A 27855-nucleotide genomic window follows, 5' to 3' on the forward strand; every position below is an offset into this window, starting at 1 on the left:
AAGGAGCAGGTTAGTTGCCCAAGATGCAGCAGAAAGATTGAGTAAAACGGAGGACAGTCATGTTCATAATGGTATCAAACATTATTACAAGGCTGACCTCTTCTGATTTCAATCTGATTTCTAACTAATACTGTGACTACTTCAACATGATTCCTGGATCACTAGATTTAGGTCGTTAATTTGGGGTTGTCCTCAGTGAAGGAAAGTTATGTAAAATACAGCTACTTCTAAAATCTATGATTTTATTTTTTTTAAATCTGGTGCAACTACTGACCGATTAGACTTTGTGTTTGTGTCATTGATACTTTAACTACAGAGACATGTATTGTTTAAAGAGGACAGGTTGTGATGTCATGTATTAGGAAAAGTATTCATTAAAACAAAAGGAAGTTGAGGTTTCCAGATCTTTGATTTTATCCTGTTTGAGCTTTTGTATTTACTCTGCAAAATTACCTTCAAATCACACATGTTTTGTTCTAATCTAAAACTGTTCATATTTTTTCTAAAATCATTAGGTATGACTGTTGGTGAGGAGGTGGAGCAGGTCAATGCCTTCCTGTCACGGGTTGCATTGACGACCAAATACATGACCAAATCCAGTAAGTAAACTTTGCATGCATTCTGCAAACTGGCCTGAAGTACAGGATTTGTAACATTTAGCTTCATATATGGCTCACATAAGGCTCTGTACATTTGTGATTGGAAGTGAAGTGTTATGCTGAAAGCTATCTATATTGCAACACTTTGGAATGTAACCTTTATCCCCCTCACTCAGCCCGCACAGATATGATCACTCTGCAGGCCAGAGGGTGGAATCGGAGGAAGAGACAGAGCCTACATAAATACCTGTCTCAAAGATATGTCAAGGTACAATTTCTGAACATCTGAATAATGTTAAGTCCTGAAGTTTGTGGCATTCAGCAATGTTTTCCTACCCAGGATTTGTTTACAGCTAAGAATAAAATCTACGCACACTCAGGAATATGTAAATTTGACAGCTAACACTTGTGCAAAAAAACGTAATTACTTAAATTTATTTTCTGCATTTGGTAGAATAAAATATACCATATCATTCAAAGATTTTGGCTGCTAAAAAACCAATGACATCAAACCATGTGTTTTTTTTTTTTTCGATAAATGACCTGATATGCTGGTCCAGCTGAGCAGGATATTCTTGAGAAAGAATATCTTTAAGATATTGTTGAAGAGGGCCATTGTATTAAATGTAATCCTGTGAAATGGAGTAAGTTGAAATTAAGTAAGAAAATTCTAATATCCGTAACAGATATTGAAGAGGACAGACGAGGAGGGAAAGGAGCTCGACACTCTGAAGAGCGAGCTGGGCCTAACCGAACATGATCTCCTGCAGTGGGTTGAAGATGTTCAATCATGGGCTGCAGCAAGTATGCATCGTTAGAAATTAAATGACAATTCTTGACTTATTTAAATGTATGTTTTCTAACCTCTGATACATATATTTATTGAACAGCTCCATCAAACATCAGCCCAGACGATGCTCCTGGGCTGCAGCGCATTATGGAGGGCCTGGTGTTGAACATTAAAAGAAAAAAGCATGACAAGTATCGTCAGCATGGTGCGTATGCCAACATTTTATTTTGATCCTCCGTAACAGTTACAGTATTTGTCATTATTCAATGTTTGGATGTGTATTTATATTACAGACAGCAGCAAAGCCAGACAGCGTCTTGCCTCAAGGATTCAGAGGGAGAAAAACAAACTTGCTGAATGCATCAGCTTCTACAATCAGCTGGTGCCGGAGGAAGAGGCTGTCGCCGCTGCTGAGGAAATCTTGGCTGCAGATTACCCAATATGGCCATGGGATAAGGGTATGGGCTTACCTAAACTTGTAGTGTTTCTGAATGTATTGCATTCATATTTCTGACTCATAACATCACTTCCTCCTTTTGTTTTTTCTTATTACAGAATCTGACATTCCCTTGACCACGAAAAGGCACGCTTTTGATAAAGTGATGCTTTTAAGGCGTCTTGGAGAAGAGAGAGGGATTCTCATAAAAGAAATGCAGCAGCACTGGCTGTCCCTTTGCTGCTACTCCAGACAGCTGAGAGAATCACTCCTCAACAATGAGTCTTTGAGAGACTGTAAGTGTTTTTAAAATTTGAGACAACATTGCAAATGTTTTTTGTTCTTTTGTTTTGGAATGCATTCTGTAGTTTGTAGATTATTGATAAATATGCTTTTTAATGAGTAAAATTAAATCATTTTGTTCATACACATACTCTATACATATATGGATTTCATCCCAAAAAATATCATGAGTGCTTTTACAAACTGAGGAAGGACTGGTACAAAAAATTACCACTTGCTCCCATACTCGCATAATCTCTGACTGGTCAACATTTTGGTCTATTGACCAGACCAACATCTCACAGTGAAGTGTTGAAATGAAGTAAAACAAGTGTAAAATGAAGCAATGACCCCATCAACAGAGGTGTGGGAGCAGGTGTGTGTTTTAAAATATTTAACTTGACTGGGGATCTGTTCCCAACACCGCACAATACCAGGAGAGTGAGTTTGATTGGGCCTTGATCTTACGGACACATTAACCATGATTTAAAAATCACTGATAGAAGCTGTATTGACATTCAATATGGCATCATGGTACAATTCGAAAACAAACCGAGAGCAAAACTTACCTGCATAATGAAATGGGCACCCCTCACAGAGCATTGCACCCAGGCAGTTACCAGTAAAGCCACACATTGCCATCACACTCAGATACTGTATCTTTTATAATGTTTACTTTGTTTTGTGTGGTCTTGTTTACAGTATTTCAGTACTTACCAGAAATCATTTAATGTTACCCGTTACAAACAATATGCTTTTTTTTTATTTTTACATTCAACAGCTCTGCCGTCAGGACACACCCTTGAGGCCTTTGATGGACTGCGGTGCACGTTGAAAGCCCAGTTGGACAGAGCAAAGACGCTGATGACGGAGGTGAAGACTGTCTACAAAAAACTGGCAGTCTCAAGTGTCCTGAGTCAAGATGAGGACGAGGAGGAAGAAGAAGAAGATGTTGATATGAATGAAGGCCTTATGGACTCTGACAGTGATTCTGAAAGTGAATGAGTGTGTGTGTGTGTGGACTGACCAGAACCAGACCTGCCTCGTCCGTTTGTTTGTGGCAGCTAGTCCAGCCGCTAGTGGACTGACCAGAACCAGACCTGCCTCGTCCCTGTTTGTGTGTGGCAGCTAGTCCAGCCGCTAGTGGACTGACCAGAACCAGACCTGCCTCGTCCCTGTTTGTGTGTAGCAGCTAGTCCAGCTTCTCCCTGTTCTAATCTCAACATCTGGCCCAAGTGCATCAAGAGGGTTTATTTTGCATGGCTATCAGAGGCTTACCAGCAGTGCTCATGCAGCCACTTCCCCAGACAACACCTGTTCTGTTCTGTTCTGTTCTATTCTATTCTGTTCTATTCTGTTCTATTCTATTCTATTCTGTTCTGTTCTGTTCTATTCTATTCTGTTCTATTCTGTTCTGTTCTATTCTATTCTGTTCTGTTCTGTTCTGTTCGTTTTGTGCGTGTCTGAAGAGGGGGAAGGAAGGAGGTTTTTATTTTGAATAAAAAACAATTGACTTGAGTTGACTTGAATCATTTGTATTTTGTTGAAGAGCTTTCTAGCTTGATGATTTCACACTGTTTTTGTTGACATCTTACCATGATCATAGTAAAATAGAAAGACATTAAATATCTTACCATGATCATAGTGTACACATTATTAAATAGAAAGACATTAAACAACTTACCATGATCATAGTGTACACATTATTAAATAGAAAGACATTAAACATCTTACCATGACCATAGTGTGCACATTATTAAATAGAAAGACAGTACACAATAATCTGTCATTTTATAGGCCCACTCTGTCACATTTAAACGAGTGATGTTGTTGCGTCAGCGGCACACTAGATGGCGCTGTGTTGGCGCCGGGGTATAGACGTCACAATTCCTATCATATGATTAATAAATGAATGGTGATGATATAGAATATATATATTTTACAACGTTTTCTTTTAACGAGCAGCAATAAACCGTATCAGATAAAGATATTTGGCTAAAATTAACAACTTTTTGTTTCCATGCCTGGTGGAAGCAAGCTGTGCGTCGGTCAAATCGGTCCGGGCTGCATCTCGGAATTTGGAGAGAAAAGACTACTACACTGTTGGATAAATTGAGATCACATTACAGTTTTCATTGCTTCTAATGATTGAATGGTGAAGCAGTTAAACACGGAACTCATCGCGGCCGATTGGCCTCAAAGAGCTTACGTATTCTGTAACATTTCAACCAATACATCCATGATTTCAACCCGGAAACGGGTCTGTAGCCTACTACACGGCATAGCCGTTGTTATGGCAACGACGACGAGAAGACAAAACATTTATTTCGTGAGGAAATGTTCTTTTAACTGTCACTAAGCAGTTAAGCCTCCAGCAAACATCTCAAGTAACGTTATTATACAGCTCCGATAATTATATAATATAATATATATATAATATATAATAATCCGACTGCGTGGTTCAGGTCATAATCATAATTCAGTGCCCACAGCATAGTGGCAGAGAGTCCAATCAGTCGGATAAAATATCGCTGGAGTAGGCTACAAATAAAACTTAATTTTCATTCATTCAACATATTTGTAAAGTAAAAGACACATTTCTCGCTAGAAATGTCCTCAAATAGTGCCAAATAATCACATTTTATCCGCCAGAAAGCTTAATGAATAATGTTGAATATATACGTTTTCAATTTTCAAATTCGCAGAATATGTTACAAACAGAAGCTTATTTGCATTAATTCAACATACATTTGGAAACTAAAACACACATTTCTCGCTAAAAAAGTCATCAAAACCATGCCAAATATATCCTAAAATGTTGTTTTTCCAGCGAAAAAATAACGTTGTACAGCCACATGTAGAAAACGTTGATGTTGAATATATACGTTTTCAATTTTCAAATTCGCAGAATATGTTACAAACAGAAGCTTATTTGCATTAATTCAACATACATTTGGAAACTAAAACACACATTTCTCGCTAAAAAAGTCATCAAAACCATGCCAAATATATCCTAAAATGTTGTTTTTCCAGCGAAAAAATAACGTTGTACAGCCACATGTAGAAAACGTTGATAATGAACGCAGCAATTGGCTCACGTTAAATGAATGGGCAACGTAATGTTGGCGTATAACGTATTTTCGCTCGGAAACGTTGATCCTGGACTTTTCTGGAGTTTGCAGAATAGTCCATAGTGAACGTTTCTTTCTGGCGACTGGGTTGTACTTTTAGGTATTGTATGACTATAAGACATGCATACATACACCGTGAATAGAAAAGGGTTTGACATTTACCACCTTTTATAATAAAAAAATAAAATAAAATAAAAAAAGTAGGATGAAGATGAAAAGTGTCAGCGGTCTTAATTAGTCCCTCTTAAAAACTCATGTCAAGGTTTAAAGAGACGCTCTCTTGTGGAGACTGTGAACGCAACAGAAAATGTGTGATGTGTGGGTGGAGCTGTGGGTTCAGACCTGCTCTACCAAGCTCTGACTGTGATCAGGGAGTTGTTTCAAGGGATGCCACCAGTGAAAAACCGTTGCGTGGAAGAGATGCGCTGAAATGGACCTAAATGTTGTTAGAATTGTTCTTCTTCGTTTATTATTGCATCTAAAAATGCGCATACTTTCTCCAGCGTCTCATCCTCAATTGAGTGAACTGCAGGCTTCTGTTTTTACACGTATCACTCTCCTCATCATACATGCATATGCCTGAAGGTAAATGGACTTTTTTGTAGACCCTCCGCTTCAGTTGTGGCACATAATGACTGCGAGGACGCACGTAAATTGCCCAGCTGGCGACAGAGACTGAAGACTGCGCCTTGCTCTCTGTAGTAAACTTACTCTAAAGTTCTATTTATGGCGTTTTAAAATGTCAGACTCTGACTTGAGGAACGAAAGCAGCTATGGGATCTATTTTACAGAGGCTTTCAATGGATCCGTTCTGGAGCGAATATTTCAAAACGACAGCATCTTGACATGTAGGAACTTCACACTGGACCCGCAGGTTGTCGGGGTCGGGATCTTTCTCTCCGTTTTTATCTTGGTTGCCATCGTTGGGAACATTTTGGTAATCCTGTCTGTAGTGTGCAATAAACATTTGCAGACTGTTACAAACTTCTTTATTGTCAACCTAGCCATGGCAGACCTGCTGCTGAGCATTATTGTGCTGCCCTTCTCTGCAACCTTAGAGGTTCTGGGATGCTGGGTGTTTGGCCGGGTGTTCTGTAACATCTGGGCAGCGGTGGATGTGCTCTGCTGCACCGCATCCATCCTCAGCCTCTGTATCATTTCCATCGACCGATACATAGGGGTGAAATATTGCCTTAAATACCCCAGCATTATGACAGAAAGGAAGGCGGTGGTTATTTTAATCCTGGTGTGGGTATCATCCACAGTCATCTCTGTGGGACCGCTCCTGGGGTGGAAGGAACCGCCGCCGGTTGACGAAAGCGTGTGCAGGATCACGGAGGAGCCGGGATACGCGCTCTTCTCCTCGCTCTTCTCTTTCTACCTCCCGCTAATGGTCATCCTCTTCATGTATTTTAGAGTGTATGTGGTGGCCCGCAGGACTACTAAGAGCCTGGAAGCGGGCGTCAAGCGAGAGAGAAACAAGTCGATGGAAGTGGTTCTCCGGATACACTGTCGCAGCGTGTTGGAGGACGCGCGTCCGGCCAGCAGCTCCAAGAGCAACAAGAACCACCCGTTCCGAAGTTCGCTCTCTGTGCGGCTGATGAAGTTCTCCAGGGAGAAAAAGGCGGCCAAAACCCTCGCCGTCGTTGTGGGGATGTTTATCCTCTGCTGGCTGCCCTTTTTCTTCTTTCTATCCATGGGTATGTCTTATAACTTTACATTTTTCTCTCTTAAAGCTTCAGTGCGTCTCCCTAGATGCACCGAGGGTCATCACTCTTTCATGTCATCCCAGTCAAATTTTGTTTTTCTCAACAACATCAAACAAACTCTTAAATATTCTACCATCTTAAATGCATTCACTGGCAGTCTGGAGTTTATGAATCACTCCATGACTGATAGCACCTTATATGGTGGGTGCTAAATCATCCGCAATAAAATTAGATATTTTCTAACTGATTTATGTTCAGTGTGAATTATTAATAACTGTGCTTCACTTTGGTTGATTAAACTTTTCCAGACAGCTCCCCAAGAGAACTGGGTAAATTTCTATAAAAATAGCCTTGGTGGCTACAGGAGCAGACCACTATTACACTAAACATACTAAAAAAGATACGATATCCATTATTATCCATTAAAAAAAAAAAAAAAAGCCTTCACAGAAACATTTGGGCATAACAGGAAACATGAAAAAAAAAACATGTCTGCCGGATTTCATTTGCTGTTTATTTTGGATTCTATGCCAGGAAAGGGTGAAAATCAAGATTGTTATAATGTTATGCTCAGGAAGGGCCAAATCTACGATGTGACCATTACTGTGGTTTCTTTCATGTCTCTTATTTTTCTGAGAGCTCTGAGGACTGGCTGATATACACATTTTTTTAAAGAGCAGTCATAGTAAACTGACATTCTTCAGTAATGAGCACTCAAACTAAATGCTCCCAGTACCTTACAAAGCAGCACAGCTGTCTTAACCTCACACACTAATATGACTCACTGAAAGGAGTTTGTTGTACCTGGGTCACATTTATAGCAGGGAAAGGGAAAGACCACAGCAAAATAAAAAAATTAAAAAAATCATCAAATGGCACAGGAAATCCTGCAAAAACAAAGCCATTTGCCCTCAGTAGGAATAACAAGGTATTGAAATGATCTGCAAGATATAACAAGAGGGAAGACATTATTCTCTAATCAAGGCACATTGAAAAGCCCCTTCAGTGTAAATGACCAAGGCAGGTTTCTGTGGCCACACATAAATCAAACAGAAAAATACTGCATGTAAGCTGCACTTAACAAAAATAGCAGGCACAGAGAGACACACACTAATGGCAGCCTCATGAATTTTAATTTTGTGCATTTGTTTGAAGTAATCGATTATAAAAATCCATCATGAATAAATGGCCAGTATCTTATCAGGTATAGCACTCACAGCACTCTCACTCTTGCCGCCCCCTCTAAATTTTTCAGAATCAAATTATTAGAGAAAAAACCTGCAGGGGGAGAGAGGGTGCAAGAAATGAAATGGGTGCTGCTAATGAATTCACTCTCTCAATGGGGGTTAAAAGGGCAAGTTTAATTTGATCTGTATACAGAAATCTAAGATAAATGAAGACTTCCCATCCTCATCTGACTTGAGGCAAGTGAAGACATGAATGAGTTTTTACATTTATGATCTAAACATGTATTCATATGTTCTTCCATAATTATACATTGAGACTATTCTGCATAAAAGTTTCATGTTGATTATAACAAACAATCATTTCAAGTTAACAAACAATCTCCAATCATATAGATTGTCATCTGCATTTTTAAATTACCTATATTAACTGGAGTTTGTGATCACGTTATACAGCTGCTCCTGGGAAACATCAACCAAGATGTCAAGGCTGAGACCATTATTCATAATGTGGCACTGTTCTGAAAAATCTGTATTCCAAAAGGGGGGCTCAGCCAAAACGAACCATTATCTTATGTTCTGTCATAAATTGTTCTTTTGCATTAATGATTCTCGGTATGGTAGAGGACTCTAATTTGAATGACAGAGGAAGTAAGGCCGTCAAGAACATCGTTGTCATCTGTGATTGTTAAAGTGTAATAAAACTTTTACAGGGGTTTAAGCTCCTCGATGGAAAACATCTGTCCTGTTGCTTCCCTTCAGATATGCTGTTCATGTTCTCCAATTTGATCCTGAACATTTTAAGTCCCTGGTGGAAGTAGTTTAAACACGAAGTCCCTGCGGGGATCAGTAAAGTATTATAGTGTTGTTTTCATGCATTCATGGGGGAGTCACTGTTTGTTTACTAAATGACGGATCCATGAGTGTAGAGCAGCCACAACCCAAAGGTCCAAACCCCACTTAGCCACACCAAATGAACTGATGTTGGGGGTTTCTATAAAGGCATCATTAATGAGTAACCTTTTGCAAAGGAAGACCCTTTGAAAGGCAGACATGTACTTTTACCAACTCCTATGGCACTCAGGCACCTTTTACTGTGATGATGCAATCAGAAACTCTAGGGAGAGTGCCCTAACACCATTTGCTTATATTAGTGCACTAGACTCACAAGTACTGTTTCTTCTACTGCCAGAAAGTGATGGAATAAAGGCAGAGAGCCTTTGAAAGCTACTTTGAATGCCGTCTCTCTCCTAGTATAATGGATAAAAATATTAAGCAAAACCTATTGCACAGGGAATGAATTAGAACACAGTGTCATCGGATGTGCGATGTTCATTATTGCGATGACGATATGATTTGTGATAAATGAGCAAAAAAAGTGTGCATATTAACGATACATGAGTCTCCCTGCTAATAGGTACCCTGAAACACTGAACAGAATAAATGAAAAATATATGTTTACTGTAGCATACTTTTATTGAACAAACTGCACATGAATAATCATTATACAAGTAGTTCCGACCAAGCAATCTGATTGGTCAACAAGACATTTAGAACGTGCTCAAATCAGCATGACAGCACGCCTAACTCATCGCTAAACATATTACTCCGCCATGTCATGTTGTTTTATCCATCTCCATGGTAACCATCCATGGATTCTTATTTTTATTATTTTAGAAATGTTATGTTACTCGTGAAAATAAATTACAAACTAAATCAAACTCCTGTAGAGGGCTCCTTTCAGATGCCAAACTCAAATTTTAGAACAATTAAAGCAGAAGTAAGCGATCCGGTCGTTTTGGCTAACTTCCTGTCAGCCGATGGAGTTAGCAGTCCCCGCCCTCGTCCCTACGTCACCACATTCACGCACATACCTTGGCTGCACACACAGAGAGGACCGCCCCTTTATGCCGTTCTCTCTCCTCATTGGATAAAGGTTGTAGGATACAAGGAAAGTTTTCTCCTCGGCTTACAGCAGAGCAGAGTGACTGACAGACCCGTGTTTCAGACCAAACACTCTATGTAAGTGATTCCCGTCGGAAGATATAACTATTTAACACAAACATTCCGCTTACTTCTGCTTTATATAACCATTTTTTGCTGTAAACTGCCCCGTTTTAGCCGAGAGGCTGTTCCCTTCCGTATGTGTACAGTCAGAGAGATACTAGTTGTAAGTGCGGTGAAAATGAAATATGGCCTGGAGCTGAATATTTTGTTGGATAAAACGGAAGATAACTCTTCTCTCTCTCTCTCTTTGCGACTTTTGGGCTTTGGAGTAATCGAAATGTTTGGCTTTCCCCCAGCTGTGTCGGCGACGAGGTATTGATTTAGTTCGGGAAAATCAGAGACCGTGATAAAACATTAACGTCAGCTCAGAGTTCAGTCATCTGGGACTAGAAAATCCTTTGTTGCTAGGTCGTTACTAAGGGTTGGATTATTGGCTGTAGAGGTAAACTAGGTTCAATTACACATAGGAGTCTACTGACGTGACTGATTGTGTTTCAGGTATTAGTCGGACCCCATGTATTCCCATGGAAACGGGAAGCACACCCGCAAAAACCTTTCAAATTTGAGAGCAAATTGTCCATCAAAATAAATTTGATGATACATTTTATTTTGTTGGCAATAGTTGTATAATTGCAATATTAGGCTACCCTCGAGGGTAGCCCTGACCGCATCACTGTCGTGCTCAAATGACGTTAAAGCACACCCTCCCGGGTAATATTGCTTGAATCAATTAAACAGAATGTTTGTAAATACAGTCTCATGCGATCTCACGCGAGGGTAAAGTTCATGCGCTCAGTATGTTTACAGGTACTGTAGAATAAACCTCATGCCTCAGAGTTGATCTTCCTTTGTTGATAAAACGGGAGCTTCAGACGACCTGTAAACATAGTGAGCCGTCAACTTGACTCTCGCGCAAGACTTTGTATTACTGCGACATTTACAAACTTGTCTGCTTTCTTGAACTAAACAAACCCTCAGTGCATGTTTGAATAGCCATCTGACATTGTCTGCGAAAAAAAATGCGGTTTTGTGGGATGTAAATAGCCTAAACAGCCTAGGATCCGTCCGCTCCCATTATACGCTGCTGTGGCGATGCGGGAACAGACAGAACTACTGCATAACAGGAGCAATTAAAAAGAAAATCTTCAGATTCATTCTTTTAGACCTACAATATTAGTAAACTATTAGCCCAAGGTTGAATTTGCCTGGAATTGTCCTTTAAATATGTTGTATTCAACTGTACAATTTACTTGTAGTGCAATGCTTGTTTAACAAGGACTCAAAGTTTTCCTACTTGTAAGTCTTGTAATATTATATATTTTTTACTATTGTTCACAAATACAATTAAAAAACAAAACAGAACCAAAACTGATCATAATACTAGCATATTATTCCTCTTAGAAATCACACCAAGAAGCCATAGCTGCACGGGATAACATTTTCCTTAATTTGTATGAACATTAGCAAAGTAGTCATACTGTCATGGTCCCAGACATTCTCAATGCCATGCAATAATTGCATAAAAATACAGTAGACTATGTGTTTTAGAATTTGTTTTAAATCAGTTTAACCCATTTTAAAACTTGAACCAGAGTTGTGGTTGAGAGCCATAGAGTGAATGGGGAAGTTGGAAAGGATAGGCAGACCAGATCATTGTGTGTTTTGGACTTTTAATGTAATCTGTTAATAACATAATAAAAGTAAACTATATCATATATCGTCTGGTTGTATAATTTATGGTAATACTAGTAACCCTAAGGCTAATATGATCGTTACAATATGTCATGATGAATAAGGCTTATGAATGCATACAATAACTCAGGTATTCACTGGACCACCATCCTCGGTGGCCTCAAGTTGAGGTTGAGCTGTTTCAAATGTTGACCTTCACACAGAACATGAAATGTCAGGGAGATAATACCATAAGCTCTGTAACTGCGGACTGATCAGGATTCTGTCGGCTCACACAAAAGAGCCATCATTACCCCAAACTCTTCCAACAGCCTTCAGTGTGTATTCAAAGCAATCATCTGTTGCTTGACATTATGATTTGTGTTGGGGTATGAGCTGGTGTGAATATAAAAAGATACATCCTCAGAGGGGATTAAAGATGCCAATCATCATGCAGACACCAGACTTAAAGATAGTCTTATCTTCAAGGCAATGTAACAAAAAAAATGAGGAAGAAAAAAAAATTACCTGTTGTCATGGTGTTGCAGTTGTGCGTCAGAATGATGAATCATCTGCTGTCTGCCTTTAAGGTGATGTCACACAGTGTGAAGAATCAATGGGAAACATAATTTCCTTTAATCACTTTATTCACCTTAATCTTTAAAGATTCAGAGTCAGGACAGCTTTACAGATGAGTCTTTTTACAGAAATGAAAGCAAAGTCACAGACATGTAGCAGCTGCTATATACTGTACATTGTACAAGCTAAAGAAAACATTACAAGAAAAAGAGGGCTCTGTTTCACTTTTCAGGTTACATTCTCAAGTAAATGTTAGGCCTCATATTTTGCATTTGTTAGTGCACAGTTTGGTAGCTGATGTCAAAACGGCATGAATCCATTACTACACTGAAAACACAAGCCACTTTTGGTTCCAAGCAGTGCAGACTTGACATTAGCACTGTGAAATGTTGCCTCTCTGTGTCCAGGGTCAGTGCTGTGTTAGATCCAAACCAGGGAAGACAAGAACAACTTGTAAGAAACAGAAAAGCAACACTCTATGAATAATAGCATATCATACCAAAATTGCCATTGCAAGTATAAAGATATGAGCAAAGCAATGACATCCTGGGTTATTGACATACTGTACAGGAAGAAGTTTTCATAAAAAAAGAAAAAAGAAAACAAAACGTTTTGACTATTTATGTTGTGGGGATTTAGGGTTACCCCAACTAGCATAATGGAATATTTCAGGGTATACAAAGAAAGACGGCAAAAACAGGGTTGGTATAAACCTGTGCATAAGGAAAGTATTACATATGCAATCTTAAGACTAATCATGAACCAGAACACAAGATATCTCATACACCTTGAACCTAACACCTTGTAGGACAACTAATGTATCCTCCCAGAAAAAGCATACATCAGAGGGAAATTTAAATTGCCTTTACATTGTTAGCAGCCAGGTCAAACCAAGAAATCAAACATTTCGCATTCAAAAAAAAAAAGTTTCATCACCACATAATCTACTTAAGCAAATACAGAAAAGAAAAAGCTCTCTGCACTGGGGCTTATACTTGAAGCATCTTCTGTAAATATCAATCCCATTCACAAAAGTCACAACCCACAAACCTCTTCTGTTCCTATTTATAAACACAGCCAAACAGATATTGCCGCACAATGAATCATTACATAAATAATGCTGTGAATATCCAACTGTCAAGTGGATGAAAAATATGCTTGTAGTATAATAGCGTAATTCAATTTTGCCCACAGTGCTGCATTGTTTGTAGTGTGTGAAGTCAAACAGCAGGGGAACCAATACAGGATCTTAGTGATAATGCTTTTCTATATGGTTCCTAAAAGTGATAAACAATTTTACTTATTATATACAGTATTTAACCTGCAGTCTGCTGTACATACACTCTGCCTTCCCCTCTCTGGACTTTAATGTAACATTGATAGCAGTATTGGTATTGTGCATATACTATACATTTGGCTAACTCACAAATCTTACCCTCCTCTCCAGGTTCCTTCTTCCCAGCACTGAAGCCATCTGAGACTGTGTTCAAAGTGGTCTTTTGGCTGGGCTACTTCAACAGCTGCATTAACCCCATGATCTACCCGTGCTCCAGCAAGGAGTTCCAAAGGGCTTTCACTCGGCTCCTCAGGTGCCAGTGTCACCAGAGACAGAGGGTCCTGCGTCGCTTCTACGACCAGAGGTGGCGGACGGCTGTAAGAGGAAAAACAAGGGACCAGAGAGCAGACTATAAGCCTGGCTACACTGTGCATGAATCCTATGGCAGCTCTTTGTTACACAAGGGGAAAGGGCACTCACTAGGTTTCAAGAGATGGAGTCTGTTTCCACCCCTGCAAAAGTCCTCTGTCCAGCTCAAGAAGAAAGTGAACAATCTGTCAAATAAAATTAAGGGAGGGACAGGAAAAGGTACCACACCCGCAGTGGGCCGGATTGAGATAGTGGACACTGTCTCCATGGGGATTTACAACTCCTGTGAGCAGCACAGCTTCCAGTTCTATGATCTGGCAGATTGCTATGGCCTGAAAGAGACTGACATTTAGAGGGTCATCACAGAATCTTTTATTTATTTTCCAACGGCCATAATGGACCGACATGCAAGAAAAACTTAGATAGGGCATAATTGTTGATTAAAGCTGTGGACTGAGAGTGATGGCTTGACCCCAGCATAAACAGGACCCTTTTTTTTTTTTTTTTTTAATCTCTTGACCATCATGTTTATTTGGATGGAAATTCTTGTGGACTGCTTAAGGTCACATATTGGAAGTGCCAACTCCTCAGACTTAATTTTTCCTGCTGTCACTTGGAGCTTTGTGCATAGACAACAGTCCACAGCTGACTGTTGAATGCACTTTTGGTAAGACTTTAACATAAACCAGTGTCATTATTGCTATTTTCGTGTGTTTTTAGTATTAGCCAGCTGACACTGTGTGATGACCACTGAATGGTGAGTGCTTTGTTTGATGTCCAGTTGATTTGAGAAAAAAACCTCACTATTACATATATTTTAATATCTAACAGTAAAAAGTTAGAGTCATAAGTGCAATTTTCCATGTTAAATGAATTATGATATTTCATGTGCCATTTTTCTGTACTGACGAGGCATTGTAAAAGATAAGAGGCCAGCTGAGAATAGAATAGAGATAGTGCACAGTATTTATTTTCAAAGTTGGATTTATATGTTCACCTGGCATTGATATGAACACTCCTTTGAATGAACAACCATAATAACTGATCAAAGGTATTGTAAAGAGTACGGCCGAGGCCTGCTCTATGTGAACAGTGCCCCGAGATAACTGAATGAATTGTTGCTGAATAAAATGGACTTGACTTGTGTTGACATGAGTCTGCTTGGCCCTAACTGTAATTTGCTCCGCCAAGAGAATGCTAATGTGAAATTATGCTTTTTTTTGTATTTTCTAATGTTATGTTTATGTCAAATTAAAAGTGAACGAAAAGGAACACGTTGCATCTACCTCTGATTTTCAGTTGAATAACAGAAAAACACTCTCATAGTTTGACCCATGAATTAAAAAGAAATATTTGCTCTTTTCAACAGATAATGTTGTTTGGGTTGTTTTATCTTCCTCACTTTTTTTTCACCTGTGTGACAAATTGAGGCTGTTGGGAAGCAAAATGGTTTCTTTTTAGATAAAATACCAACAGAGTTAAAGGAAACTATCACTATTTCAGTCTGTCAGCTGAGTGATGAGAATCTGTTGATTGAGACTGCTATGCAAAATGAAGAATATAATTATTCAAAGTCGCGCACACACACACACACACACACACACACACACACACACACACACACACGGAAGAAACCCAAAGGAATGAAGAGAAAATGAGAGACAGACACAATCAAGACAAGCAAACCTCAATGAATCCCTGCTATTAGCTTCATTCTACCACAATCATCCCACATACTGTAATCTTTATTTTTTGCATTTGTAATATATATTTTACATTTATGGCAGGGTAAAATGCATTTCAATAAAGAGAGAGAAGGGGTTGACAAAAAAAACAAGGTCCTTATCTTGCACTAAAACATCAAAGCAAAGATGTATTGTCAGCACATGGGCTACAGAGTCAAAATCCAGATATGATACACACAGCTTAGCTATCATTGTTCACACGCTGTTTGTTGTGGTCTTCAACAAATGTTATTTGAACCATTTATTTTCACTCCACCGTCTGTCCCAAAACAAAAAAGAAATGACTCAACATTGTAACCACTCAACTTGCACACAGCTGTCGTCTAGTTCTTGACTACCTTGAGTAAGGCTAATTGTGTATGCTTTCTGTGTACTGGGAGTGTTTTGCAGAATACAGCTAGTTTCAGGTTACTTGGTTTTCCAGAAACTCTTTCCAATCTCATTGCTCACTTTACAACAATGTAAAACCACACACTGAGTCATGTCAATTGTCAGCAGATGTGATTGTTTGTTACCACGGAAACACAGCCCCTTGTTGAGTCTGAGATAACCTGCTAGATTGCTAGATTGACTTTTTGTATAACTAGTACAACTCACCACACTGCTGACTAATTAAAGAAATATAAATAACTACAAGAGCACAGTGAATCCAGTTAAGTAGAGAGAGAGAGAGAGAGAGAGAGAGAGAGAGAGAGAGAGAGAGAGAGAGAGAGAGAGAGAGAAGGATCTGAGATCTGTTAAAGACTTATAAACTTCATCCAGGAAGTATCACCACAGAGATGGATGAAATATTTAGAAAAAACTGAACTTGATACCAAATGATGCTTTATGAATGGCTGTTTTACATGAGCAAGATAAAAAAAGAAGCAGATTAACTGCTAAAAACACACAAAAAGTACATATTTTATTTTACATTGTGTATTTCCACATCAGCAGAGCAGCAGAAAAGAAAGAAAAGTTACAGTTCTCAACTCATCACAGGCTGCCATGTTCTGTGTTTATGCTGTCCGTAATCAGGATGTAGTGTGGCATGGGTGCTTGTATGTGTTAGGATTGAGACTGTGTGTATGTATGTATGTATGTATGAATGTGTGTGAAAAAGCCTACCCAAACCAACACCAACAACTAAACAAAGAAACAAAGGCCCCAAAACCCCCCACAGGTTGTGCTGGAGGTCCAACCCGGCCGGAGTGCAGAGAGAGAGTGGCTTCCCAGAGCTGAGCATTTCTGCTCTGGCCTGGTGGCCACACCCAGTCAGGTGCCAGCTATCAAGCCTGATGAGCTGGCTGCAGGCCTCCTCCAGCCATCACAAAAGATTTAGTTTGAAGAACTAGCACTCTTGACGTCAGACAACTCTGAAATGGCAGCAAATAATTTATTGAGCATAAGCTTGGCAAACTGAAGCACAGCATAGGTATCCTTGAGCATGGCTGCAGGTTTGGCGTCAGGCTCAGTCTCAGTAATCGTTCCCTGAATGATCTGCTTTGCTAGACATTACAGGGAATTAAGAAAACCCCCCGCAGGGGATCATAGAGACAGAGCCCACAGGTGGATGCTGGGGAGGAGGTGAGTTTGCAAAACCCCATAGGCAATAGCAGCGGAGAATAGCAGCAGCGGCAGCATAGCCAGGGATGAGCAGGTAAATTGGGGGGTTTAAATAACCCGCCCTACTTGAATGAGGGAACATGTGATTGATCAGCTGGTCAGGATGGGCGCGCGGCTTGGGTTGGCTGCCTGAACTAGCTTCGCAGGCTTCGCACCATTATTGAACATTTTTTTGTGTAGATTTCATGAGCATGGTCAAAACACAACTTCACTACATAGTTTTATTTACACCCTTTAGTCTTTATCAAGTAGGTGTTGAAAAATAACACTGCCATATAGACATTGACGGAACACATTAATTGGAGAAGGTTGTACAAGAGAATAAGCCAACCAACTTATCTCACTGCTAGTAGTGACTTTTTATTGATTATATTTATTTTATTTTTTAAATTTCCCAATGTCCATTAGCACACACATTTTATTGAAAATATGAATGACATTTAATTTAAAGCAGAAGTAAGTGATATATTTGTGTTAATATAAGTCTTAAATAGTTATATCCTCCGACAGCAATCACTTACATAGAGTGTTTGGACCGAAACACGGGTCTGTCAGTCCCTCTGCTCTGCTCTGAGCCGAGGAGAAAACATTTATCGTATCCTACAGTTTTTATCCAATGAGGAGAGAGAACAGCATGCAGGGCTGTGTGTGCAGCCAAGGGACGCCGTGAATGTGGTGACGTAGGGGCGAGGACTGTTATGGTACGTTCAAGGAAACTCGTAACTCGTGTTTTTCCGACCTGTGAAGTCGTACCAGTTCGATCTGGTACGAGTTCACGGGTCGGAAGTTACGAGTGGCAGTTATAGTGACTTTCATAGGTAAAACAGGTCGGAAAAACACGAGTGGGATGCCTGAAACGCTACAAAGTCGTAAGTTGTGACTTGAAGCTGTAATTTACGGTTTCAAAAGCCTACCTGGAACGCAGCATTAGCCAAAACGACCGGATCGCTTACTTCTGCTTTAAGTGAAATGTGATTAGTTTTAAAAGTGATTTTATGAACATGTCATTTTAGGGCTGTGTAATGCTTTGAACAAATTCAGTTTGTGTATAATCATAGTCTATTAAAATATGTAAGGTAAATACAATAGTGAATAAATCATATTTTTAGTCCTATATAGTCCCATACTCTGTTTTCCAAGCATACAACATAGTGACAGTATCAGCAACTCACTAACAGACGCCAAAACATCAACTTTAACTTTAATTACTGAGGCTAACTACAAGTTGCTTGATACCTCTGTGAAGATATAGTTTACAGTTACAGTGCAGATGAATGAGAATATTCACAGGCTTACAGTGCAGAGTGTAAATTATAATACGGGCATCAACTACTTCTTCAGGGTGAAAGACAATCCAGTGCAGCGCAGGCACATGCCACAGTCATCTCAAAGTGTTACAGTGTTTAGAATACCTTGCTTTCTTAATTTAAACTGTTGAATTATTGTAGTACAAGTACAAAATTTCCCTCGAAAATGCAGGAGTCGAAGTATTTAGTAACATAAAATAAATACTTGTGTACCTCAAAATAATAATAATAATAATAATAATAATAATAATAATAATAATAATAATAATAATAATAATAATAATAATAATAATAATAATAACAACAACTTAGATTTATATAGTGCCTTTCAGAACACCCAAGTACATTTACCCCAAGTACTATAATTTTGAGGTCAAAATTATAGTACTTGGGGTAAATGTACCTAATTACTTTCCATCAATTTCCTAATGGAAATATTTAGAATCCAGTGCATCTGTACTTTAACATTTTTCTATTACCCATCAAAATAAAAGGTAATGAGTGAAAGGGGGGCAATGAGAGGGTAAATAACTAAACCACAGCCACCCAAGACTATTAACAAGAAAAAATACACTCAATATTAATGTGTAAATAATGTCTCTCTACAACAATTAAGCCTCTGTTGTCTCACTGCGCATGATCAATCAATCAATCAGTCAAGCAAAAAACTTTATTTATCCCCAAGGGGCAATTAAAAGCAGCATGTAGAGCAGCAAGCTTAAGTTAAAAAAAACAAAAACAAGAAAATAAATATAAAATAATAAATTAATAAATAGTCTCTAGACATATAGTGTACGTCAGTTGAAATGGAAAGGGGTGAGGGATGTGGATATGTGTGTGTGCTAATGTGTGTTCATGAGTTCAGAGTTCAGAGTTGAGGAGGCTGTAACATGCTTATCAGGGGGGTCAGACTCTCCCAACGCCCCTCATGCTGTAGGTTGTGTTGCATTAAATTGGTGTTGAATTGCCCTTGTGTAAAATAACAAATCAACAAAAGAAATGTAAACAGAAATATTTCTACACAACCTGAATAAAACAAACAAACAAAACATAATAAGAATATGATAATACTTCCAAACTGACATTTATAGCCAGACAATAACAAAAGGTTAAGTTTCATAATCTTGATCTGTATGTCATGTCTTTATGTCATGGTTGAACTCACAATGTACAGGTTATATGTTCAGAAAAGAGAGTTTCAACTACTACCTGTGATGGAGACACCAAAACTCTCAATTTATGTCACCTCTTATAAATCAGCCTAGAAATGTCACTTTTCTTTTTTGCAAATTGTTTTCATTTATATAAAATCTGTTTGTGGTTAAGGTATGGTTCAACCCTCCTCCTCACTCATAGAAAATCATTTTTAGCAGTTTCCCAGCCTTGTAAAGTAGTTACATACACAAGTGGCAATCATTTGAATTTCCGTAGCCATAAATATATGGGATACATGTATAGGCTAATTACTTCCACTTCACAACTACTTTCTGGTGTGACTTTCATCTAATATTACAAGCACATTTTCTACTTTGCGCTACTGTTCTTTCCAAGCCATAGTACGACATGGAAATCATCCAAAACGTATTCACTTGACAATGCTAAGACTGGAAAAAAGCCCTTATGGCACAGCCTATCCTTCTGTTACAAAATCAAACCAGGTGATGTAAAAAAAAAAGCACGCCATAAGTAAAGGGGTGATTTAATATTGTAGTTAAAGTAAAGGTTGAGAATGGTTGCAGTCTCACCTCACACATTTTTCTCATATAGATTTTTCATAATTTGTTCATATTTCGCCTAGCTGTTAATAGAAATTCTGGTTGTAGCACACTGAACTTTGCCTTTGATTCCCCAAAATCTATAGCCCTTACTTATTTTACTCGCAATACATTGCAATACAATTACACGATTATCTTTTTATGCCTCAACAAAAAATTTAGATATCATTTCAATTTTATGGTTGATCTGCACGTTCATTTGCATCTTTCCTTGTGTGTGATAGCTCCATCCCAGGAGAGGATCCAGGTAGGCACACCCTGCAGCCAATGAACATAAGGAATGCCCTACGAAAGGAAGAGTTGAAGAAACCATACAGGAAAGGATTTAGAGATGAGTTGATATAGCCTAGCCACAGAAATATATCCCAGACCACCACCTCTGTGCTGTATTCAATAAATGGGTCCACAATGTTGACTGTAAAGAAAGGCATCCAGAAGATTAGGAATACCCCCATAATGATACCCAATGTTTTTGCTGCCTTTCTCTCCCTCCTCATAGTGTTTCGGTGTCTTTGCTTCTTGCTTGAGTCTTTCCCCACCCCAGCTGCCATCTGGCTTTCCATGGCGCTGATCTGTCTGGCTTGCCGTTTGGCAGCTTTGAAAATCTTCCAGTAGGCTATTAGCATGATAGCCATTGGCAAGTAGAAAGCTACCATGGAGGCCATGACAGCATAAATGCGATTGACCAAGAACACGCATACATCCTTAGGGAGCAAGATGTCCACACCAGAGATATGAAGATCTAGCATTATTGGGCCAAAGGAGATGAGCATGGGGACAGCCCAACATACAACAATGAGGAGAGCTACTCGACTGCGAGACATCTTTAAAGAGTAAACTAGTGGGTTGCAGACAGCATAGTAACGGTCAAAGGCAATGCAGCTGAGATGGAAGATGGAGGCAGTGCAAAGCATCACATCAAGGCTCGAGTGAAGCTGACAAAAAAGGGCACCAAAGTACCAGCATCCCTCCACAGTACGAATCATACTATAAGGCATTACTACCAGTCCAACAAGGCAGTCAGCTACTGCCAAGGACATGACGAAGGAGTTTGTGGGTGACTGCAACTGCTTAAAGTAGGCAATGGACAAGACCACTAGGAAATTTCCCACCACTGTGCAAGCAATGCCAACAGAGAGGAAGGCGTACAGGGAAATTCGAGAGACCTGGTTCCTCAGTGTGGTGCACGACTGAAGTTCAGTCTGAAGAGACGTGTTAGCATCCCCAAGCAGTTCCAAGCTGTTGTTATCCATGGTAAAATCAAACCTGTCAAAACACACAGATACAGGTGTAAGAAATTAACATTTTCGTTTGACATTGCAGTTAGTCAGGCATTTCAGAGCACTTTGGTTATATTCTTGTCATTATATTGTGAACAGTGCACCTATAATCCTATTAGTTTCAGACCAAACATCCTCTCCAAATTGTCATTAATGTATTTTTGAGCTGAAATCTATGATGCACGAATCACGAAACGTATTAAATAAATGTTGTTATAGCTGCCTTTTCTAAAATGTTTTGGGTTGAGCAAAACCCTTTACATCGACACAGATCTTGATATTCTGATGATGAGAATGATGCATTAGTCGGTTTTGCAATATTTTTGAAGTGCCAAATAGAAGCGAATAGCCTGATAAGGTGGGGGATTCTCCACATGTATCATTATCATCATTTGGAAATGGGAATTTGCAACCTGCATGTCAGTTTGTGCAAGTGAGGTTTGTAAGAATATTAGCAATTCATTTCATTTCACCAGTGTGTTTGCCTCAGGGAACAGTTATGAATTTATTAAATTTTAGTCCTCTGAGTTCAAGCATTGTTTATTAAAGGATGTCACACAGCTGAACACATATGACAAATTCTAAGTGCCAGTGGTGTGAATAGATGTCCCTGCTGATTTGGAACAGACTTTAATGAACACCACAGGGACTGTTCAGAGATGGTAAAGTAAAGCTGACTGAAAATGTAGGTTTTTGTTCAGGCTTGAACAAAAAATGACACAGATCATTGTAAATAAAGTCAAGCTGAAATATATTAATGTATTTGAATGTAATTTAAACTCCCAACACACTGTATATACAGTACCCAACCAGTGATTTTTGTAAATTTGTTTCTGCATCAAAAGCCATTCATATATGAATTATTTATTCAGTTAAAACATTGAAGGTGCATTTCAATCAGCCACACTTGGAGGCACACACACACACACACACACACACACACACACACACACACACACACACACACACACACACACACACACACACACACTGATCACTGATACCTTTCATCGTCTAATCTTTACAAGTGCTATATCTGCAAGAAAAACACCGTTATAATACAGTCTATTGTTTGTTTGTTTTAAGTGTATTTTCTTTTGCCATTATCCATGTAATTCTCAATTTCAATTTTAATTTATTTAAAAGGGACAATGTACAGTTAAAACATAAATGTTGCCATTTGATGCACTATACCAGATTTTAGCTTTAAGCTAATTTGCATCTGTAGTCCCTTGGCAGGTCACAAAAATACAACACAGTAACAAGACAGATTAAACAGTATACAGGAATAAAACACCACAACAACATGGCTACACACATCTGCGTGCAACTCCCCCCACCTCCCTCATCCCACCCACGCCCACACCCTCACACACAAAAGGAAGTCTAAGGACCAAATTAGTGGTTGCAGAGCTGGGCAGCTTTTAACAGATTTTTTAGGTTAGATTTGAAGACTCTGAGAGAGCTACTGCTCCTTACGGCGTCAGGTAAGGTATTCCACTGGTTTGTGGCTCTTACAGAAAAAGCAGATTGCCCCGCTACAGTGCGGCGAAATGGTATGGTTCTTTTCTAAAAGTCAATGTGGTGATTTTTACACTGCTCACAAGCAATAATTACTGTAATATAGTATGTGCAAAAGCTTTAAAAAATGTCTTCCTGCCAAGCTTAAACTACCACCACACTGTAATTAAGTGTCATCAATTATATTCACTGCTTAGTGATAAAATAAATATCCTCCCCTTGGTATTGTGTCATTTGCAATGAAATGCTAAAAAAACAAAACAATATTCATATGATGATAATATTGAAATGTTATATAAAACATCAAAGCTGTAAAAATTTCTATTTCTGCTTCTTCCTTTAAATTTAGAAGGTATAATACTTAATTATATGTACCTCACTAATTCTGAAAATGCTACATTTAATGTAAATTCAGAAGGATTGCTGATCTTTCATTTGATTTTATACTGAGCCCCTCAGTTACTGGCTGCAGATGACTTACTCATAGATGTTAACATTTCAGACAAACAGAATAATTTAAATTTGGTCTTTATTTTAAAATGCACAAGTTCACGTGAGAGAGTACCACAAAAATTGCAAATAGTGTGACTCACCTGTAAAGAAGAGAGATGATTGTCTATCTTCATGTCTGTATCATACTGCAGGTCTGTCAACCTTGGCTCTACACGGAGACCAGAGGGATGTGAGAAGTGCTGGGCTGTAATGAACACATGCAACAATAACCACAGTAAAAAAAAAAGAAAAGAAAACAGTCTGCTGCCAACTCCCCTGCTAACTCGGTTCAAATGAGTCAACAAAGGGGAACAGGGGGCTTTTATTGTGTGATTTTTGATGCTGCAGGTCTTATTGTAGGATGGTATATGAAGTTACTTTGCATTATTACAACAGTGTGTAAAATCATGTTGAGGGAATTTGTATGTGACACCAAACAGAAGTTACAGTACATGCAAAAAATATATACAACCTGCTATGTATGGTTTGTTTTACTAAACATTTTGCATGTTAAAATCATTAAATGAAGAAAGAACAATAGGAGAAATTGTTTGACGGCAACAATTAATACTTATGATGATGAAGTAAGCATATACCGAAAATATACATTATCTGACTTCACAATGAGCTTTGCATGGGTGCAGCTCCACTTTCTACTCTACATGTGGCATGCCCCTCAAACAGCGCTCATCATCCCTTTCATGTGCTTCACTGTGCAGTAGAGCACATCCTGTCCTACTCAGCTTGAATACCTTGGGCCTCTGCCAGTGACGGACGTATCTCATGTGTGGCGGATGTGTTCTAATTAAACATGGGGGATTTTTAATGAAGGGTGCAATAAAAGGCACATTGGCTCACTAGTGTTTTTTCAGACCAGTCATTCATATGTGTAATACAAGTGTGCTTTACAGACAGGGTAGACCGGCTGCACATCTGTTCTTTTGTTTATAAAAGAGGAGTGAGCAGAGGTTGATTTCTGTGCTTTGTTACATTTGCTAGAGGATAAATAGAGTGAATATCTTTTATGATTACACATTTCATTATTAGCAGTGTACCACCGACTGATGGTAGACTATTTGATCATTCAGTTTTGTTATCATTGTGGCTTTGTGGCATCATTTCTATGAATTTAAAACACTTTCATCTTGAATTTATGTACAAATATTTGAAGAAGATTATGTCAACTTGTAGCCTGACAAGCCAGACGATATCGTTAAAATGTATAGTCTGGCAACGACCGGCAGGGCCGTTGCTAGGAATTCTGGGCCCCCTTAAAGAATACTAAAGTGGGCCCCTCCCCCTAACTTTTCCTTTTTTTTTCTTAGACTACGTATGTATTATCGTTTTTTATTTAGCCTTCTTTGTTTTGATACTAATGCAGCATTACACTGCAAAAACTCAAGTATCTTAGCAAGAATATTTGTCTTATTTCTAGTCAAAATGTAATTTCTAGTCAAAACAAATCTCATTCTACTTAAAATAAGACACATCATATTAAAAGTAGCTTGTTTTTAGACACTTTTTACTTCTTTCAAGCAGATTTTCACTTGGAATAAGTAGAAAAAATCTGATAGTGGAGCAAGTTTTTCTTCCTTATTACAAGCACAAAAAACTTACTTTCACTGGCAGATTTTTCTATTTATTGTGAATTTAAGTGAAAATGATCTAAAAACAAGTTAATTTTTAGGTAATGAGTCTTATTTTAAGTGGAAAGAGATTAGTTTTGACTAGAAATTAGACATTTGGACAAGAAATAAGACAAATATTCTTGGAAAGATGTTGAGTTTTTACAGTGTACTATGAGTATTAGTCAGGGTCTTACGCAGAATAAATCAGTCATACAAAGATTAGACTACTGGGGTTTTTTATGGGCCCCACTGGGCGCTGGGCCCCTAGAATTATCATCACCTTTCTCCCCTATACAACGGCCCTGACGACCGGTAGACCTCGGCTCAATCCAGGGGGCGGGATGAAGGCTGTCTTTCAGACTCCCTCTGCACGCAATAGGGTAGCGCTTGAGCGCTACGACTAATCAGAGCGAAGAGCAGGATGACGTTAGCCTGACAAGCCAATTAAAATGTATGTCGTCATCGCGCTAAGCCCGCCCAATGACTCTCTAAACAGATAGAGCGCTGTGATTGGTGAACACAAACGGTGTTCAAGACTCCAAAAGTTCCTATGGCTCGTTTCTAGACCCACCTACGGAGCAAATATAATTTGCTGCCGCTAGGGAGCGTCTAGATTTCTAGGCTAGTCAACTTGCCATAAACACAAAAAATGTGCTTTTTTCATGACATTTTCTGGTAATGTCACTTTGATTAAAGCCCCTGTACAGACTTTTCATTTAGTGTTGATTTTGGCAGCCCCTGTGGATGAAAGCGATGGTGTTTTGCCGGAATGAAGACCACCACTGTCGTGGCGTGTAAATTTGTTTTGGAAACGTCAGAAAGAAGACGGGATTTGCTTTGAAAACGTTTTCTTTTTAGCAGCTACCTGCAGCGTGCATATGGATGAGGTAATGTATCCATTCGTATTGTTTCGTCAGTGGTCCGACCCGACCATGCCTTCCAGAGGTATAGGATTAGACTACTTAGAAATAGCATATCTTCACACTGATGGGCTCATTTGTTGTTGTTGGTAACATCAGCAGAAACCAGAGACTTTTGTATATCCAGTTAAAAGCTCTGTACCGGGGTTTAAAGCAGAAGTTTGTGTTAATATAAGTCTTAAATAGTTATATCTTCCGACAGCAATCAGTTATATAGAGTGTTTGGTCTGAAACACGGGTCTGTCAGTCACTCTGCTCTGTAAGCCGAGGAGAAAACTTTCCTTGTATCCTACAACCTTTATCCAATGAGGAGAGATAATGGCATAAAGGGGTGGTACTCTCTGTGTGTGCAGCCAAGGGATGCGTGTGAATGTGGTGACGTAGGGACGAGGACCAATAGATCCATGACGAGGGCGGGGACTGCTAACTCCATTGGCTGACAAGAAGTTAGCCAAAACGACATGATCGCTTACTTCTACTTTAATGTAAAGTTGTCATAATAAGGGCATCCCAAACCAATTTAATGTCAAGTTGTCATGACGAAGACAACTTCTGGTCATGTCACTTTGATTAATGTCAAGTTGTTAATGTTTATGACACATTCATGACTGTGTTATGTCACTGTTATGACAGTGTCATGTCACTCTTATGATGACATTTTCAAGTAAAGTGTTACCTAAAGTAACCAGCAAGTTACAGCAAATTGTAGTTCAACTACATGTAGTTTAAGGTCTCCCCACACTGCACACACACACACACACACAAGTCTGAATCAACCTCAAGGCAATGCAGCCCTCTTCTGGTGTTCCATTTTTATTGCATATGCAATAAGAATGACAAGAAAAGACAATATGGCTTGGGGAATCAAGATTTCGTTAAAGCATCAATAAAACAACATTGTGATAGAGGAATCAAGAAAAGTACAGTGATATATTGAAGTTCTTTGTCCCAATTTAAGAATCTGGGAAATCTAGATTATACAAAAGTTTTCAAGACTCCTTGAATTTGAACACCCTGCATAATAAATGTAAACGGGTAATAAAGGGAGGTTTGGTTATATCTGAAGATGAAAGGTAAAATAGTTGTAAATTAAAAATATACACAGATGGAGGGAGTTTGGGTATATGGAATTCTTTATTACCCCTGTTCAGAGGAGACATAAAGGTGTTGGAACAAACAAACAGCACTGACTGCCGTTTATTTTAGTTTAGTATTTTATATTTTAGCCATATTGATTGTATTGTCTTTTATTATTTAAAATTTGAGTTTGCTTAGTTTTAGGATTTTAACATTCTGTCTTCTTCTGTTTCTAGTGTTGCGGTTGGTGGGGTCCTCCATTCACCGGTTTGGTTGAGATGCTGGGAGTTCACTTTAGATGGTGATATGGTTTGTGGTTGCACAGTGTGGTGTTTTTATTTGAAGTGTGTTGGTTTTATATTTCTTTTTTGATATTTGGTATACTCCCAGTGTCCTATAGGCAGTAGGTGGTTGGTCCCCCAGCCGTGATATGACTGTCTGTCTTCGTGTCCTTCATTGACTGTGTTTTTTA

General features: G+C 38.9%; 2 protein-coding genes across 2 annotated transcripts; one reads left to right on the forward strand and one right to left on the reverse strand.

Annotated features, from left to right (window-relative positions):
* Positions 1-5632: 5632 nt before the first annotated feature.
* On the forward strand, positions 5633-14386 carry adra1d (adrenoceptor alpha 1D; the record flags this gene model as incomplete). The annotated part of the gene is made up of 2 exons (XM_083972348.1): positions 5633-6938; positions 13836-14386. The coding sequence occupies exons 1-2, from the start codon at positions 5978-5980 to the stop codon at positions 14384-14386; spliced, it is 1512 nt and encodes a 503-aa protein (XP_083828474.1). The 5' UTR covers positions 5633-5977.
* A 6255-nt stretch (positions 14387-20641) lies between these two features.
* On the reverse strand, positions 20642-21718 carry LOC310984116 (5-hydroxytryptamine receptor 4; the record flags this gene model as incomplete). The annotated part of the gene is made up of 1 exon (XM_083969240.1): positions 20642-21718. One exon carries the CDS (start codon positions 21716-21718, stop codon positions 20642-20644), a length of 1077 nt encoding a protein of 358 aa, XP_083825366.1.
* Between the last annotated feature and the right edge of the window lie 6137 nt (positions 21719-27855).

This window comes from Trachurus trachurus (genome assembly GCF_905171665.1).
Source record: "Trachurus trachurus genome assembly, chromosome: 1".
In the NCBI taxonomy this organism is placed as follows: Eukaryota; Metazoa; Chordata; class Actinopteri; order Carangiformes; family Carangidae; genus Trachurus; species Trachurus trachurus.